The sequence below is a fragment of the Malania oleifera genome, chromosome 10, assembly GCF_029873635.1.
Source record: "Malania oleifera isolate guangnan ecotype guangnan chromosome 10, ASM2987363v1, whole genome shotgun sequence".
Taxonomy (NCBI): Eukaryota; Viridiplantae; Streptophyta; class Magnoliopsida; order Santalales; family Ximeniaceae; genus Malania; species Malania oleifera.
The window spans coordinates 16513838-16528925 of NC_080426.1; the positions used below are offsets into that span (position 1 = coordinate 16513838).

Sequence of the window (15088 nt, forward strand, 5' to 3'; positions counted from 1 at the left end):
CTCATAAAACGATATAATTATCTCATTTTCATAATAATTGGATAATTATCGTGAGAGAATAACGAATCATGACCAGGAAACCATAGGTTCTGGAATTTTTGTGTGCATGCTGATTGTGTTTATTTTTTTTTTTTCCTTTTTTCCTAATAAGTAATAATTTTGTTTGTTTATTTATTTATTTATTTATGTTATGGGCATTTTTTTACAAGGAAGAGATGAAGAAATGATATTTTAAGAAAATATTTGGGAAAATTATGGATTTTTTAAATCAATTTTTAGATACGAGGTGAATTATTTCAAAGAAATTGACCAGTGTTTTGACATTATAATCCAAATTTATAAAATTTTAAATTTGAGGTTCAGATTTCAGGCTTCCAAATGCATGTAAACATTTTTAATATTAGGTCACATGGATGTTGAGTTTTATTCAAATTTGTATAAATTCAAGTTCAATATTCAAACTTCAAGTTCCTAAATACGTGATTATTTAAATATAGAATATGAAGGCATAATGAGTCTTCATGAGATTTAAAAAAATTAAATAAATTTGACATCAAAAATAAAAAACGAACTGACATCATTTGGGAAAAAAAAAAACATTTTATTAAAAGGAGGGCATTCATGAAATATTTTTTTTAAAAATAAAATTTTGAAAATTTTATGTTTTTAAAAACCAAAATATAAAATATTATATTTTCTATAACAAAAAATTGATTTGTAAATGACAAAAAAAATAATAAATAAAATGAAATTTTAGGAGAAGCATTCAAAATCAAAAGTATCATAATTTTTTTTTTCTATTCGTAGTTACTATAATATTTTCCATAATTGAAAGGCCTTTGAACACCTGCTCCTATCAAATCAAAAGTACCTCTTCACCTTATGATTTATTTTTATGCCTTTAATTAGCATTTGATTTGTAGGTTTAATCAAATTTTAGAATTCTCAATAATTTTAAGATTATTTAATAATCACATTTTTTATTAGAATTTTGTTTATCAAGGTACATATTTTCATAATATAATCTAAATTCTCGATGCAAAAAAATTACGGAAGTTGAAATTGACAGCAAAAATTTACTCACATTTTAAAAATTCAGAAATGTCTTTCATTTAAAATTATTTTATGATCATTTTTAAAAGCAAACAAGACATAAAAATACTGCATGCTCAAAATTTTTCAAAGAATTTTTCATTTCAAGTAATTTTGTATTCCCATATAAAATAATTTTAAAAATTATAATACGAAAAGGCCTGATCCATGCTGCCGACCAAACGTCATTATTATTTAATTTTATTCACCAAAAAACAAAAATAAAGAGAGGAATGAGCTCAGATCCACGGATTTTATGGTAGGACGGTTAACACTAGATCCAAACCTTTATTCCCGCCTCCCGCCCGAAGCAACAGCGCCGTCACCAACAACCCTTCCTCCTTGCTCGCTTCTTCTTCTCCTCACTCCTCTCTAAACCAACCCTTCAACGTTACTCTCTCTCTCTCTCTTTTTCTTCTCATTACTCTATTTTTCTCTCAGTAGATATTTTTTTCTCACACTATAAATATGGTCTGACACTTCAACTAGAGAAAGTGGATTCCTCTGGGAGAGAGAGATGGAGAATTTGGTTGTTATATCTTTTCTGCTTCTTCTTTTCTCTTCCGCGGCGGTGTCCTACGATCTTCGCCTGCCATCAAATGCGAATTTCCCGTCGATTCAGGCGGAGAAGCTGATCAGAGAGCTCAATTTGATCCCCAAGGATGCAGGCGATGTCGTCCGCTCCGGAGATTCTTCTGTGGATCCGAACATCGTCGAAAGGCGTTTCAGATTCCCCGGTCTCGCTGGTCAGGGAGTACCTGTCGAGGACCTTGGTCATTATGCCGGATATTACAAGATAAAGCATTCTCATAATGCTAGGTATGTCTGTGTGAAACCCTGCGATAATTATTACTTGCGATGTTATTCCAACCACGGCATTGTTTCATTTTGGTCTTTATTGCTCTGTGATAGGTATTTCTTAGTGCTTGTATATCGTAATCGTACTTTCTTTGTGTTTTAATTGAATTTGCAATGGATATTTAGGGTTTGTTTTGTTCATGATGGGAGGCTTTGTGCTGTCAGATAAATCTGAAACCTCTAATTTGTTCAAATGCGATAATTGACCCCTTTTTTTGGATTTTAGCTTATACTGCCAGATAGAAATGAACCTAGAATTTGGTCTAATGCCATAATTGATCATCTTATTTGGATTTTAGGATTTATTTTCTACAATTTTATCTCATGCGGCTTAGGTAATTTTTTAATTCTCGAATTTTATTTAATTTGGCTGAGGATTTTCCAGATGATGTTTTTTGGGGGGATTTTATTGGAACGCAGTCGGTATTTACATGCCGCCGAGCAATACAGAAACCTTAGCTTTTAAGAAACTGAAATGCGAAAATGTACTAATTTCATTTGCTTTTGGGATTGATTAGTCTATAATATGCAGTTGTTAATTAATTTCTTTGTTTGCCTAAATATTTGGGGAATTGGAACTTGAATGTTTTGTGAACAGGTTATAGGAGAAAGCATCTTTTAATGCTTGCTTAATGTTATTGAGTTAATTGTCATGAAGCTTTTCCTATATTGATGATGCATCAGGTTCTTCTGAACCTCCATTCTGATAAAGGTTTAAATTAATTATGAACAGTTCTTGTAATAGATTATTGGCAACAGAATGGAATCGTACATCCTTTTTCTGCGACTTGCATATATTTGGTGCATGTAAGCCATCCATAGTTTGTTTCCATTCGGTCTCTTTAATAATTTTACTAATTCATTTCTTTTGTTGTATGTAGGATGTTTTACTTCTTCTTTGAATCACGCAGCAACAAGAAAGATCCTGTTGTTATCTGGTTGACTGGAGGGCCTGGGTGTAGCAGTGAATTAGCTCTTTTCTATGAAAATGGGCCGTTTTCCATCACAAACAACTTGTCTGTTGTATGGAATGAGTATGGTTGGGACAAGGTACATTTTTCCTTGTTTATTTTTTATTTTTTCCACGTTTAGTTCAATATTTTTTTCTTTTTTTTTTTTGGGATAAAGTGAGAAGGAAAGAATACAAGAAGAGGAGGAAAAGAAATCCAATAAGGAAAAAAGTAAAACTAAGAAGTATGAAAACAAATACTAAGAATGCCAACCAAAATAACAGAATCTTCCAATCAAGCTGGGTATGAGTAAGAGGAATCCCTGCAAGCACAACTGAAGATTGGAGACCAAAGTGAAGCCAAAAATACCACCTTCTACCAAACCATATAAAAAGGAGGCAAATCATCCTTGAAGAGTTTACTGCCATTTTAGTTGTGGAAAATAGTTTTCATATTCCATTTTAAGTATTCGAAATAATTACGAAGTCGGGCTTATTTTTCAGTTATCTAAAATCTGTATAGAAAAAGCTAGAAAACAGTAAAAAAATTTGTCACTATTCACTTGCAGAAACTAGTTCTATTTTCATTTCTAATTTCTTTCAAATAATTACAAAAATGCCCCCTTGTTTCCCCATTTTCTAAATTTGTAAGTTAGAAAACACCTTTTTATTGTTTTCAAGATTTCTGATTTCTTATTTAATCTTTGAAAATTTGGAAAGCAAGGTGTGATTATTTAGTTATTTAGATATTCAGAAATGAAAAATAAAATTGTTTTCCATGGTTAAACAAATCCTTTATTTTCTTCTTTTTAAGTACAAAGCTTGGAAAATTGAAATTAAGCTAGTATTTTTATAGTAGTTTGAAAAATAAAAAATGAAAAATGAAAACTGTTTACCACAACTATATGCCCCATAGTATTCCTTTTCAAATAAACACGCCAGACATAGTGAACAACAGCGTTAATTTCTTGAAAAATTCATTTCAAGCTACATTTACTAAATGCTGCAAACAAGTGATATAGGATTTCTCCTTGTCATCTTAATAAGAACATGATGCACTAATGGCATTCCCCTGGTCACTTTTCACAAGACGTCTAGGTTGGTTCTCTTTTCATTTATATGTTTCTATCTCATTTAGGATCTTCACTTTTGGTCACATTAGACATCATCAAAAAGGTTTGTTTAGTGTCAAAAGCATTCTTCAGTTTTATCCTTAAATTTTTTAACGGAGATAATGGCAAACACCTTTCCTTAGGTGCATGCCTTGTGCCCAAATGTTTATTAGCATGTTATATAATATGCTGCTACTACAACAATTAAGACTACTACTTTTGAACAAATGTGCCTTAGTGTTTGGGTGTTTGCCCAATTCCTATAGTGAGCCATGTTTCTTTAATAGCAGTTTGCCCATTTCATGTTGTTATTTTAGGATCGTAAAACTGGTAGCCACAAAGGAGGTGAGGGTTTTCTGTTTGAAACTTTTATGAAGAACTGGAATGCTATGTGGTCGTTCAGGACCAAATCTGCTGTGGCAAAAAGATTTCAGTGAAGCCTTATTCCATTAGCTAAAGGAGACAGTTTTTGGTAGCATTAGACAATTGGTGGACAGTCTTGGTAATGAAAATTCTCAAACTAGTGGGGGCTGGAAGTAGGGTTCAGTTCTAGAGGGCATATGACCAGGGCTTAGCCAGCTGGCTACATCACCAGTTTTCTTATTTCAAAAACTAAATTTTTTTCTAGAAAATGAATTGTCTCAGTATGGTGATGTTTCTCTGCTCAGACTTCAGAACAATATCCTTCATAAATTCAAGAATAGTCTAATAGGTCAGGAATTTTATAGTGTCATGTGCTTCATTTCACTAACAGAAATGTGCAACTTAATTTGGCAGATAGATCATGACATGATTTAATATTGTAGGGTATCAATGTGCAACATAATTTGCATTTAAAAAAAAAAAAAATTAAGTTGGTTCTATTTTGTTCAACAATGTATGGCTTTTTAAAAAGAGAGTAACATAATTGATATGTTCATTTTGCAGGCATCAAACCTTCTCTATGTTGACCAGCCTATTGGGACTGGTTTTAGTTATAGCTCTGATAAACGTGACACTCGTCATGATGAAGACGGTGTTAGTAATGACCTATATGACTTCTTACAGGTATGCTAATTATGTATTTTAATGTCATTCTCCCAGTATGCTGATTTATTGGAACTAAAATCATTTCTTTTTACCAGATTTGATCTAGTTTAACAGAGTGTCAACTGCACCTCCCCCCCTCCCTATTCCTAAAAGCAAATTTAAAAAAAAAAAAAGTAATTTCAAATCTGAAAAAAATAGGGCATTTTTTCCAGAACTCCAGTGATAAATTCTACTTGACTATGCTCTACTCTTCTGGTTTTCAATTTTCATTGAACTTCTACCATACATACTCTATTGATAATTTACTGCCGGTGCATATTCCATTCTTCACACTTGACAGATAGCCTCCAACTGTGCATGTTATTCTGTTGCCTTGATTTTTGAAAGATAGGCTATACATCTGGAGAAAGTAAAAGCTAAATGTTTTTTGGATTGTTGGCATATGCTAATTTAAGGGTCTGCCATTTTGATTCCCTGAGGTGCTGTTTTGATTCCTTGGTTTCTTCCCTGTGATGTTAGGCCTTCTTTGCGGAGCACCCTCAGTTCGCGAACAATGATTTCTACATAACTGGAGAATCATATGCAGGGCATTATATTCCTGCCGTAGCTGCTCGAGTCCATCAAGGAAACAAAGCTAAAGATGGAATTCATATAAACTTGAAGGTAGGCCATAATTTTATCTTGTTCAGAGTTCCAATGGGTCATTTCAACTTGTCAGTAACACAAAACTGGTGGTTTAGGGATTTGCCATTGGAAATGGACTCACTGATCCCGCAATCCAATACAAAGCTTACACTGATTATGCATTGGACATGGGGATTATTAAGAAAACTGATTTTAATCGCATTAAGAAGATCATTCCAGTGTGTGAAATGGCGATAAAACTCTGCGGTAATGTTTGAGACTGCATAATTTCTGTATCGCCTGTGTTTATGACTCTAGTAGTTGATTTTATTTTTTATTTTTTAATTTCAGGCACTGATGGTACAATCTCTTGCATGGCTTCATATTTTGTTTGCAATACCATATTCAGTAGTATAATGCTGCTCGCTGGTGATACTAATGTAAGAAAACACAGATCCATCTTCCCCCCCCCCCCCCCCCCCTTTTTCACTGTTAGCATGTCACAGGACTTCATGATAGCATTTTATGCACTTATCACAAGGTGGGATATAGCAGATATTGTTTGGTGGCATTGTTTAATAGAGCACATTTTGTGCCAAATCACAGCACCTAGGGTTAAAAAGGAGAGAAAAATAAAAATAAAACTAAAAAAACATATTTCTCAGCAATAATTTTTTTTTTCAAGGGCTGAGGAAATGTGAACCACATATATTAAATTCTTAATATAGCAATGTGAAATGTCTTGCAACTTTGCAGTACTATGACATCCGAAAGAAGTGTGAGGGGAGCCTCTGCTATGACTTCTCGAACATGGAGAAATTCTTGAACCAGAGGTCTGTCAGGGATGCACTTGGAGTTGGTGACTTAGACTTTGTTTCTTGTAGCCCTACAGTGTATCAGGCCATGCTGGTGGACTGGATGAGAAACCTGGAAGTCGGTATTCCTGCTCTTCTTGAAGATGGAGTCAAGTTGCTAGTTTATGCTGGAGAATATGATCTCATCTGCAACTGGCTTGGTGAGTTTTTCTTTTTTCCTCTTTATTTTTTGGATCATTCTTTGGTTTAGAGTGGAAGTGAACTTATCTCAGTGAGGAGCTCAGAGGGAAATTGAGAACATGGTAAAAATGCTTGACCTTTTGGGGCTATGATTGCATTTGAGTAGGTAACTCAAGGTGGGTTCATGCCATGGAATGGTCCGGTCAGAAAGAGTTTGTAGCATCTCCTGAAACCCCTTTTGTAGTTGATGGTTCAGAGGCTGGAGTGTTGAAAAGTCATGGGTCTGTTGCCTTCCTCAAGGTTTCTCTCTCTCTCTCTCTCTCTCTCCCTCCCTCTCTTGATTAGGCATAAGGGATTTGCTTTGATGCTGACACTAGTTTGTATGTATGGTCATGTAGGTCCACGACGCAGGTCATATGGTTCCTATGGACCAGCCCAAGGCTGCGTTAGAGATGCTGAAGAGGTGGACTCGGGGTAAACTTTCTGAAGCCACAGCCACACCTGAATCAGAAATTCTGGTTGCCGAGATGTGATGGCCTCCATCCTGTGGTTTTTTTCACCCCATTTTTTAATTTCCCAAATGTGCTTGTAAATAAATGTTTTACATGCTCCATCTTTCTGGTACTAAAACAGAAGTCTGGTCAGTGGCTTTGGTGATTCGCCTTTTTGAATATACTTCTAATGATGCAACACTTTTATGGGAACCTGCCTTTGGCATATATGGGTTTTCTAAGTACTTGCATTTTACGCATTGGTATATGTTTATTTGACTTGCAAGTGCTTCGTCAAGGGCTACTGATGTTAACAGAACAAGCCTACAAAACAATATATAACAAAAGAAGGGATCAAGAACATGTTTGTTTTTGTTGTTTCAGGTTTTAATATTTTTGGTGGTAAAATGACAAATAGAAAATTTTAATAAAATTCAATACAATTTGGTGTTGCCATTTTTTTGTTTGTCACATCAACACAGAGATCTATGGTTTAAAAGTTTCCAGAGATATGATTAGTTTACTTGCTATTTGGGGTTGCAGTTCTCAAAATCATGGAAAGTGTGGAGTTTGAAACATGTTTGTTTCCATTTTCCAATTGTAACGCCTCAATTTTGAGGTGGAGCAGACTATTGTTTTCCTTCTGTTCCCCTCTCTGCTGGTGAGATGATGTTGTGGTGACAGGTTGCCGATTCAAGCCAAACTTATTATCCCTATAATGTATTTTGGTTGACCAATTAATCTAGCATGCTCAAGTTAATTGGTATTAAGCTTACTCAATGTGAAGACACACAAACCTTTAATTGTTGCCTGTATGGAAGGGTTAGAGCCATAAAGATGGGGCAAGGGAATTAGTTTGTGAATCAAACCGTTCTATTCACGTGGTCAACTCGAATCAAACTACCAACAAATGGTTTCAAGGATATTTGGATCAAAGTGGTGGATTGAATTTTCTTATAAATTGAAGACATGGATCAACCTAGAGTTCAGTGTGCAATCCAACCCAACCCAACCTGCTTTTTATCGTAAAAATGTGTGAGGAAGATGAGATTTTGAACTAAGGATTAAAATTTCACTTCTTATTTTGTTGGATATATTTTGCATTTGATGGTATTTGTTCAATTGTTTATAAAAATTTCTTTATCATTGACGGCACTAATGTAGAGTACATGTTATATTATTATTGAAGTTCTTTAACACTCTGTTTGGGAGTATAAATTTTGAATTTTGGATTTGGATGTGAGTGGTTTTGGATAAATTTCTATATAATCTTATATTACATTCTAATCATATTGAAAATGTCTTAGATTTGGAGTTATATTGAATTTGAATAAAATATAATATAAAATTATATTAAAATTTGTTCAAATCCACTTAATTTAAAATCTAAAATTTATGCTCCCAAACGCAATATAAAAGTATGTGATTTGTATGCTAGACTAAAGTAAGGATCCACATCCCTTGTGCAATGACCAGAAAAGAGCACTCAATGACAGGGGATAAGGTTCTAGGTCATTTGGTCGGCTAACCAAAAATAAAATAAAAATAACAAACAATAAGAAGATATCTCAAACCCCACCTCCATCCCCATTCTCTCGCAATCGACATCTTTGTTGGTACCGCCTCTCTGCCAATCAACTTCTCCGGCATGAGACCCTTATAAGGGCTCCCCTCGTTTCAATCAAAATATTCGGATGTTTCTAATGAAGAAATTCGGTCTCTTTTTCTTGAAAAAAGTTGCACTAAACAAAACTATAATATCAATTTATTTTTTAGTATTATCTGATGTGCGTGTGTATGTTTGTGTGTGTGTGTGTGTGAGAGAGAGAGAGAGAGAGAGAAGCAGGGATGTGAAGCCACGTCCCTAAAGCAAGAAAGAGAGTTGAGAAGTAAGTAAATTTGTGATAGCGCAACAAGTTGACAAGTGATATTTTGATAAACTTGCACAAAATTAAAGGGTATTTTTATGTTTTTATAATTAGCCTATCTTATGGGTATTACTATTTAAACATAGATTAGGATAACAGTAAGTCAAATTAGTCTAGTCCAAATTAATTCAATTTAGCCTTGTAAGCCTTGCCACCAACTAAAAACACACTAATTGAAAAATATAATGTATATCTAATCAGAATGTTGCTAGTAATATTCCTAAAGGAACATTTTAATTAATATTCGAGTATCAGGTGAAAGACAAGTTCATTGTATAGTCAAAACCTAATAGAGAATCAAATAGATAAAAAAAAAAAAGTTAATAATTATTTTTAATGCATTAAATATATTGCAAATTTTTTTTAATTTTACTCATTTCTTAATATCTTTCTTCAAAAAAATAAATTAAATTATCAATCTAATCTAATTTTATAAGTCAAATTGATCAAATTGAATCAAACAATTTCCTTTGATAAACTGGCTTAAAATTAACTTCTCATCAAACCTATTAGCCTTAATTATAGAAGTAATGGTGGGGATTTGATTAGCCTTATTGGAATGATTGTGGGGGCTTAATTAGCTTTGATTATAAGAATGATTGTGGAGATTTGATTAGATTGTAAAGTAATTTTTTCTTTCTTTGTATAGCTTCCTTATGTATAAATACCCCTTCTACAGTGATAATATATCATCTAATTTTCTCCCATTTTTCTTAATGGAATCAGAGCCGTAGTATTTTTTTTTTTAGGCTCTTCCCTTCACGGTTTTCACTGCTGCCGTCAGCTCAATCCAATCCAGGCTGTCTAAGGCCTTCCAGCAACCCGACCAATCCACCAGCATCCCTGCCAACTCCAACCTCACTATCGGCTCCGACAACTACATCATCACTGTCGACATCAGAATCCCCAAGAAAAACTTCTCCCTTATATTCAACTCCGGTAGTGGCCTCACTTGGACCTAGCGCCAATCTTAGAACCCGCCCAATCCACTTCATATTCCAACAATGTCTGCGACTTGGACCTATGCTCCCAGATTGCCAACTCCACTGTTATCTCACCGACTTGCTCCGGCTCCATTTGCTCCTACGACATCCTGTATGACGACCTATCCATTGAGTTTCTCTAGATGATGTACAAAGATATTTTTGAAGTTCAGAGGTTTACGGGCATTGGATGTAAATTTGGTTTTATTGTTGAAAAATCAAAGGTTTTAAAAACTTTAACGAATCACTACGGTGAACTTGGTACACCAATACGAAAGGAAAAGGAGTCTCAGGACAAATTTCTTGAACGAATTGATGATTAGAAGAGTAAGAATCATCAAGTCATTACTTAACTTCATAACACTTTAGTCCCATCAATTCATATTCAATTTGAGCAGTTTGATACAGCCAAGGAGATTTGGGATTTTCTTGCTCATCAATATACTACTACTGGTCTTGCTCATCAATATCAACTTTGGACTCTTCTGCACAATTTGAAGTAAGAATCTGGACAATCGATCAATGATTTCTTGGCACAGGTTCAGCCTTTTTGGAATTAACTTGCTCAATCCCAGATAACTACTAATTAAATGCATCTCATTCAATTTCTTATGGCCTTGCATCCTGAATATAAACCAATCTGTGCTTCTTTGCTGCATCGACATCCTCTTCCTACTTTGGATATTGACATATATGAGAACATTTTTTAGGAAACTTGTATTGGCATAACAAAGTCTTCTACCCCCCTGATATTGTTTTGGCCACCGTTCCCTCAACCTTAGTACGGTGGTTAATCTCCTATCGCATCCGATTAGCAGTTTTGTAGGAATTGCTCTAAAAAGGGTCATGTGCTTTCTAAATGTCCTACGGTCCAATGTCGATAGTGCCATCATCTTGGTCATATTATTAACAATTATCCTACTCGACCTCCTAAACCTAGGGGAGATCAACCTCAACCATAAAATAACTCTAGGCCTTTAGTTTCATCTGTTGTTGCTGCTGCTGAATCTTCAGAATCCTAAAACTCCCAGTCCTTTTTTTCTCTAAAATATCTAGAAAGTGTTCTCAAACAGGTTATGCTATCTAATAATTCTTATGCTTTGGCAACCATCTCAACTACATCTTGGTTTTTTGATTCTACTTGTTGTAATCACATGACTTTTGATTCCTCTTTACTCTCATCTCCGATCTCTCCCACCTTTACACCTATCATTCATACAACAAATGGTTCTTCTATGAAAATTAATCATATTGGTCATGTTTCCTCTTCCAGAATTTCATTGCCTAAATCATATTATGTGCCTAACCTAACCTTGAATATTATTTCTTTTGTTCAAATTTGTGAACTTGGTCTCAAAATAATATTTTCTATTGATGGTTGTTGTCACAACCCGAAAATTCTGCTACATTTTTTTTTTCCATACTACTAAAAATATAAAATTACTCTAATACCAATAATAACATCCACAATGTCATCCTGGACCCAAAGTGGGTACCGGGGATACCTATCCATAAGTACATACTATCTATGTAACGCCCCGAACCCGAAGACCCGGTCCGGTGCGTTATACCTGAATAAACCGTACTTCGTGGTGCCCCGAACCCGCCTAGTGGGACCCGAGTGCCACGTTATCCATTTTCCTGTACCTGTTATTCCATTAACAATTACACAGCGGAAAACATAACTACAATCCTCAACCAATATAATACCAGAGTTTTCTACATCTATCTGCATTCCAAAATAAACCATTCATCAACCTGCATTCACATATATACATATCTCCACATCCAATTTTCACAACCATACATTTCTCAGAAGACTTAAAAAATAAAACATAAAACTTAAAACTTAGATACAACCCAAAATATCATCACAAGTTTATACCATTTTTCCCCAAAAATGATATAACAACTTTGAGCTTTCTAAGCTCGATCACGTGGAAGTCCTGAAAAAGATATATTTGTATTCGAGTGAGACATATCTCAGTAAGGAAAGAAATAATATATTAAATCACCGTGTGGCCAACATGAGGTTTGTAAATAACATATGTATATGTATTCATCATTTGCAAATCATTATCATAATTTCTAAAATCCTTTCATGAACCTGATCAAACACATGTAAGGTATTTTACCCACGAGAATACCTAAAGATTGAGGTGATTACCTGCCCATACAAGTAGTACCACTCTGCTCTAATACTTTAGGCAATCCATGGTCACAATTGAAGCATATCATGGCACTTACCTTACTCAGTAAGTCTTTGGGTGAAAAAGTAGTCTCGTACTCACACCATTCATACAAAGGTTTACCAACGAAAACTCCCAATAATAAGGAAACTTACCCGCACATACAAGTAATTTCCCTCTGCCCTAATACATTATGCAGCCTATTGCTACATTTGATACCTACTAGAGCACTCACCTTTCTCAGTAAGCCCTTGCGCGAAGAGTTTACCCCACCCATAATACGTATCATGTTATACTAGCATAAATATTGATAATGTCGTAATGCATTATTTTGTCTGTCATTAATCTGTAATTCTCATCTGTTCATGTTCTTAGCTTTGACATTTTGTAGCATTTCACTTTACGTGGCTCTTTCCTATTTTACATCGTTCACATTTCACATTTCATTTCCATTTCATTCATATTTCATTTCATTCTCATTTTCATTTCATTTCCTGCATTCGTACTACAACTCCTTTTAGTTGTACATCAGTTAGTCCACATAGATATGCACTATTCTGCCACTACAATTCCTTTTAGCTGTTCATCAGTTAGTCCACATAGATATACGCTAATATGCTACTACAGCTCCTTTTAGTTGTACATCAGTTAGTCTACAGCTCCTTTCAGCTATTCATCATTTACACAGTTACATTAATAATCACATGTAGCATAATTCATATAATATTTTCATTCTCATTACATTCCTTGTATAAGTTGTATCTCATATATATAACATAATTCAACACAAAATTTCCATTTTACTTATGCCACACAATTAAGCAATATATTTCAAACATTTTCTGTAAAATAAGTCAATCCTCATTTATCATTTATATACTAAAAGTATACCTTTAATTTCTTACACAATTATCCTGAAGAATCTTTCACTTTCATCAGTTCATTTTCACATATACATATCTAATAAAACAACCCTAAGCTTAGAAATCATAATTTAAACGGTTGGCATTTTTAACCCATAAGAAAACGTATACATATACATAAATTATTCATTTTTTTATCTGTTTAATTCATAAAATCCTGGTTTAATATATATATATATATATATATATATATATATTTCCCCTTACCTGATTTCTTAAATTACGCCAACAGGGACCCCAAAACGATACCTGCGGCGCTCACCCGAACCCAGATTCAATAATCCTAATTTAATTAAATCAACCCTAAATAAAATACTATTTTAACATTTCCTAGACCCATAAATTCTAAATAAATAATTAAACTCTCAAAAATAATCAATTTACTTAATTCCCTAAATCTCACTCTTGCTTTGAAGTGGTGTCTAGGAAACCCAAATTGAAAATTTATTCCGGCCAAAATGATGACGATCATGACTAGGACCCCGTGGTGATGTCTGATCGTCGATTTAGAGAAAAATTTAAGGAGAAATTGAGAAAATAAGGAAATGTTACCTTACGCCAAGAGTGGTACCTAAGCCACTCCTACGACAAATCCACTCCAGTAGGAATATCGATGGTGGAGTTAGGAATCCAACAGTACCTTCCGTTTTTCGATCGGCTCTCGTTAGGCCGACGAAATCAAGTAGAGAGAGGAGGAGGACGAAGGTGAGAGCGGACGAACTGAGAGCGCAGAAGCTCTCTATTGAATGAAAAAGAAGAAATTTCCATCTTCTTGAAGCAAACTTTATATAATAAACTTACGTATAACATATAATATATTATATTAATAACTATATACCTATATATATATATATATATATATCTTATCCCAACAGGATTTTATTACCATTAATAATACTATTCACTTAATTTTTTTAATTAATTAATCTAATAATATATATATTTCCCGGGTCTTTACAATCTATGCAACAAAAAACATAATATACCTAAACCTCATATACAATTTCAGAGTTCTACTATCTCCATAAATATACATGTACGTCCCCAAAAATTCATAAAACATCCTAAGGATTATACAAAACATATCTCTCAACACAACCACTTACTCTTAAATTATGATTGTACCAAATCCTCCTCTACCTCGGAGCCTGCTCCACTCGTCTGTCTGGATTTCCTGAAATGTTTGAATTCTGGAGTGAGACACCTCTCAGTAAGTGGGATAGATTATCATTAGTGTGTGGCAACATGAGTTCTATTATGTTATAAACATATACTGTACATAATTAACTGTATCTTATAAATTAGGAAATCTATACTCATACTTATATAAGTCTGGTAAAATCATATTTAATTTCTCAACATAAACATATTGTGTCATAATAAATTTCTATAAGCATGTAAATCATATGCTATTTTTGTATAATACTGAAATTCTCCCCTTGATGGATAGTTAGCTGATATCATGTATTACCCCCACATGATTGGATTATGCAGCCCGTAGACGGGACCTAGCAATGGTTGGCCTACCATGCTAAGTCAAAACTGACTCGTCTGTAAGTACGATTAGCTTGCCTAACCTAGTCCGGACTGCCAGGGGAGCACACTACTCTTCTCTAGGCTCAATATCCAATCACCAACACTCTATCTAAGACGTGTGGTGGCACTAATCTGACATAATAACTACTGCACCGTGCTCTGAAACTAAACTAATCCATCAGGGTTCTACTATCATATAGTACATTTCATAATATAACTATAACATGACTCATTTCATGTTTCTGTGTAAAATCTGTCATATCATAATTTATGAATAAACTGTTATATATATTTGATCACGACAATGGATCGGCTGAACTGTCACGGCACTGGGCCGGCTGAACTGTCACGACACTGGGCTAGATGAACTGTCACGACA

General features: G+C 34.2%; 1 protein-coding gene across 1 annotated transcript; it reads left to right on the forward strand.

The window, feature by feature from the left end:
* Positions 1 to 129: 129 nt before the first annotated feature.
* LOC131165425 (serine carboxypeptidase-like) lies at positions 130 to 7392 on the forward strand. The gene is made up of 9 exons (XM_058123233.1): positions 130 to 1911; positions 2832 to 3000; positions 4939 to 5058; positions 5560 to 5703; positions 5781 to 5931; positions 6016 to 6104; positions 6421 to 6679; positions 6826 to 6959; positions 7058 to 7392. Exons 1-9 carry the CDS (start codon positions 1610 to 1612, stop codon positions 7190 to 7192), a joined length of 1503 nt encoding a protein of 500 aa, XP_057979216.1. The 5' UTR covers positions 130 to 1609; the 3' UTR covers positions 7193 to 7392.
* Positions 7393 to 15088: the final 7696 nt, after the last annotated feature.